General features: G+C 29.1%; 1 protein-coding gene across 1 annotated transcript; it reads right to left on the bottom strand.

Moving 5' to 3' along the window:
• On the bottom strand, positions 1-1,874 carry LOC100254688 (uncharacterized). Its single transcript, XM_010646840.3, has one exon. The coding sequence runs from the start codon at positions 1,564-1,566 to the stop codon at positions 334-336; it is 1,233 nt and encodes a 410-aa protein (XP_010645142.1). The 5' UTR covers positions 1,567-1,874; the 3' UTR covers positions 1-333.
• Positions 1,875-4,348: the final 2,474 nt, after the last annotated feature.

The following is a 4,348-nucleotide window of genomic DNA, read 5'->3' as shown; positions in this document are numbered from 1 at the left end:
GGCCATAAACCTGGACATCCAGGACCAAGAATCATATTCTTAACCAAATTAGTAAAACTAGTAGTATCCTTCCACTTCTTGACAGGGGTTACATCTAGCAGAACATGTACCTTGAAGAAATGAGTTCTCAGGGCATTCTCTGCACCATCCGGAGGTACAGAAATTTCTCAAAGATAATAAAACAAAGCAATAAATAGAACCCTAAAAGAGAATGTGTGTGTGAGAGAGAGAGGACAACAATAATGATGGAATGGGTTACAAAAATCACAAAGCTGGTGCATTCAAAGTTTTCAGTTTCAACAAAAGAAAGAGCACCTGGCAGTAAAGAACTGTTCAGAAAGGGAATCCTTGACGCAAGTTCTTCTTTGAAGCTACAGCTAATCGCTTGAGACCTTTCATGTTTCTGTAGTATTCCATTAATGCATTAGAGAGAGACTCTGGGTGACATGTAACAAATGCCCCCAAGAACCTATCCTCTTTCATCCTCAATGCCCTGAACAATTTAGGTCCTTTGATTTGAGGAGCCAGGCCCATTTCTTCAATCTTCCCTGCAAGAAGAAAACGTGGCTTCAACACAACCTCCAAATTAGCGTACAGCAGAAAGGGGCAATCAAGGACTGCTCTGGCAGGCAACTTCATTGTGCCCAAAACATAAGTCATGTTCCTCTGAACCTTATCAACAGAGAGTGTCAACACAAGTGGAGACCGCCCAAATAGCCCCAACACCTCATCCTCTGAAAAGCCAAACTTCTCCAAGTTTCCCACCTTCTCTCGGATTGTTTCAAGGCGTGAGATTCCCATGAGAACAACCACATACTTGTACATCTTTGATTTCTTGGAAACTCCAGTCCTCCTAATATACTCCAACTTCTCATCATTAAACGAAGTTCGTGAAATCATAGTAGGCCTAGACGATACCATCAAAATGAAGTCCTTTCGAGCAACACCCATTCCTTCATAGAGCTCAACCACACGTTTAATCTTACTATTAAGGTCATAAATCAACAGCGATGGATTCCTAACAATGGCTTTACGAAGGAAGTCCCTCGATCCAAACAACTCTAAGAAGAATTCAATGCGCTCATCAAAGCACCGGTTGATTCTACAACTCAAAAACCGGGGGCGACAATTGATAATCTTTACAAGGTCAGCTGAGGTCAGTCCCAACAAACTGAGTACATTGAGTTTGGATTGAATTAGGTTGGGGTCTGCTCTGCGCAGAGATGGCCTACGCACAAATATCTTAGCTATTTCACTATCCGAACAACCCCATTTCCTAAAAACATCAGTAGAGTTTATGGGGTGATCATCCCTCACTTCTACCAAATTTCCATCTGGGGTTCCGTTTATCAATGCTGTAGTGGCGGCAGTTCTACTAATTTGTGTCCATACCCTATTTTTTGCAACTGGGCTTTCGTTTACCGATGCAGTAATGGTGCTAATTGCAGCAACTGGTGCCCAAACCCTAGTTTTTGCAACTGGGGTTTTGGGAATTAGATTGAAAAAACTACTTGAAACTGAGAATAGAAATCTCAGCTTGATCCAAACATGGGGTTTGGTTTTCATGCTAGGTGGATACTGAGGTGCAAAAAAAATGTGAAAAATCAGTAGGAGAAAAGCGAAAAAATGAGCATTGGTTGGGAGATTAACAAGAAAAGAAACAGGAAATCAATCCAAACTCTTCAAAATTGACTAAGAATTTGAGAGAATGGAGAAGAGGGAGTGACCTGAGCTCAAAACTCAGAAGCTGCTAAGAAAGAAAACGAAGTTTTGGCGGCCGAAGGGGTTCGAATGCTGCGTTTTCATGGCAGCTCAGAAGCCGAGAAGCGCGCCGAGTCTGCCGTTTACAAAATCTGCGTTGCGGGGCACTCGAATCTCTCTCCCCATTTTTTTACTTTTTATATTTATTTAAGTAATATTTTATTAAAAGAATTATATAATATTATGTTATATATATAAATTGAAGGTGATTCTTTGGAATATGGGTTTTTAATTACGGTTTTAATCAAATAATCCACTAAAAATTTTAGGACATGTTTGGAAATGTATTTAAGAATAGTTTTCTATTATTAAAAAAAAAAACATATTTTATAATAAAAAACTATTTTTTATTTCATATTTTTAATAATAGAAAATAGGATGTTTTTACGGTTTTTAACTGTTTTATTTTCTTTTTACTTATTTATTCTATTAGTGTTTTAAAAAATAATTATACAAATATGTAGAATAATTAAAAATAAGATACTAGATTTACAATTTCGTATTTATTTTGTACTTTTTAATTGGTAGATTTACCTTAGATTTTTAAAAATCGCTTTCAAAATGTAAATTTTTTTGATACCTCAATTTTTAAAATCATTAGCTTTTGAACATAAATATCTAAAAGCTTAGATATTTAAATATTTCATGTAATTTATTTATGTTTTAACGTGACCCATAATCTTTTGAAGCCATTTCAACCAAAATATTTAAGAACCTCCTAGATTAGAGATTAGATATTACGTGTCATTTAGGTACAAGTTTTATAATTGAATTTTTTTTTCTATAATAAATTCATTTTATATATATATATATATATATATATAAAGGAAAAATGTATTTTTTATATATTTATATAAAAAAATACTACAAAATAGGAATTCAAGTTTATAAATTATAAATTTAAGTGACTATTTAAAAATAATTAATATTTTATATACTTTGTTCAAAGATACTACTTTTGATTATTCATGTACTAACTTTTAATGATATAAGTATTACTTTTGACTATTTTAATATTGCATTTGATCGATAAGTGCATGAACCTTAAATTATTTTAAGAAGATTTATATTTTATAATTATTTTTATATGAGTGTGTAGAAACACATTTTTTTCCTAAAAAAAATGAAAAGTCTTTTTATACATTTATATAAAAAAAAAATACCAAAAAATAGAAATTCAAGTTTACAAAATACAAATTTCAAACGACTATCTAAAAATAATTATAAAGAAAATATTTTACTTTATGAAATTCTTTGCTTAAATTTTAATTATATAAAAATTTATAAAGAAAATATTTGCTTTTCAAAATTCCATCTATGAAAAATCTCTCCTAACTTCAAGTTTTAGCTACAAAATTTTTTGTAAAGAACAATATTTTCTCGCCTCAATGAAGATTAATCTCATTGTCAAAGATTAAAAAAAATATTCTAAAATATTAATGTACATTATATATATTTTTTATACAAAGAAAAAACACTATGAATATGATTTTGAAGTTTCAAGTTTGATGGGTTTTCCTTGATTATATTATTCAAATTTTTTTTTCAAAAAATATACTATATGTTTGATATTGAAAATAAGAATTGTTCTATTTATTTTAAAAATATATGACAAAAAAATATTATTTTCACAAAATGAATATTTTTTAAAAAAATTGTAAAGTATTTTTTTTAATACTTAAAAAAATATAAGCCCTCTGGTCATGGAAAAGGATATATATAAAAAAATTCCATATTCTTATTTTAATCTTTGCACTACATTTATGTAAATATAATCACAAAATAGGAACCTCTAAAAATAACTCAAATTTCATATATTCATCTATCAAAGGTAATGCCTAAAATGGCCAAAAGTAATACCTCTATTATTAAAAGATAGTACTTGAATGGATTAACTTTGAACAAAAAATGCATTGATTTTGATTAAAAAAATGTATGAAATCCTAATTATTTTTAGATAATGGCTTCAAATTTATATTTTATAAATTTAAGTTCCCATTTTGTGATTTTTTTTCGTTCCAATGTATGAAAACACACTTTTCCCAATAATTTTCTAGAATTATCTTAATTTTATATCTTTATATGAAATTCATATTTCAAAGAAATTTTAGCATTTATGATTTAGAAAACATTTCACACATTTCACAAAAATCTACGTTTGGGAACATTTTTTAAACATAAAATTATATTTAGGAGTTCAATTATAAAAATGTTTTTTTTTTTGGCAAAGATATTATAAAAATTTTAACATTTTTAATCTCAAATCTTAACCCCAAATATACTTCAAACCCATTCAAATTTTGCATCCATTTTTTACTATTATTTATATATAAACATATTATAAATTTTAAGTTAATAATTTAAAAATAATTTTACTCAAAATCAATTCAAATAATTAAATAATAAGTATTAAGTTTTATCAAACATCCTTTAACTCACCGTTAACAAACTCATATATCTAAAAGGTTTGGTATAATTACTTTGCTGTTGCTGGCCTTTTTATTCTTAAGATCAAGACTAAGAAGAATGGTTGGAATAACAAACAACTTAATTTTCTTTGCTACAATTTTTCCATGGACAAAACAAG

Source organism: Vitis vinifera, chromosome 19 (genome assembly GCF_030704535.1).
Source record: "Vitis vinifera cultivar Pinot Noir 40024 chromosome 19, ASM3070453v1".
NCBI classification, from domain to species: Eukaryota; Viridiplantae; Streptophyta; class Magnoliopsida; order Vitales; family Vitaceae; genus Vitis; species Vitis vinifera.
Note: the sequence above shows the minus strand (reverse complement) of the source record. Positions and strands in the feature narration are given on the sequence as shown.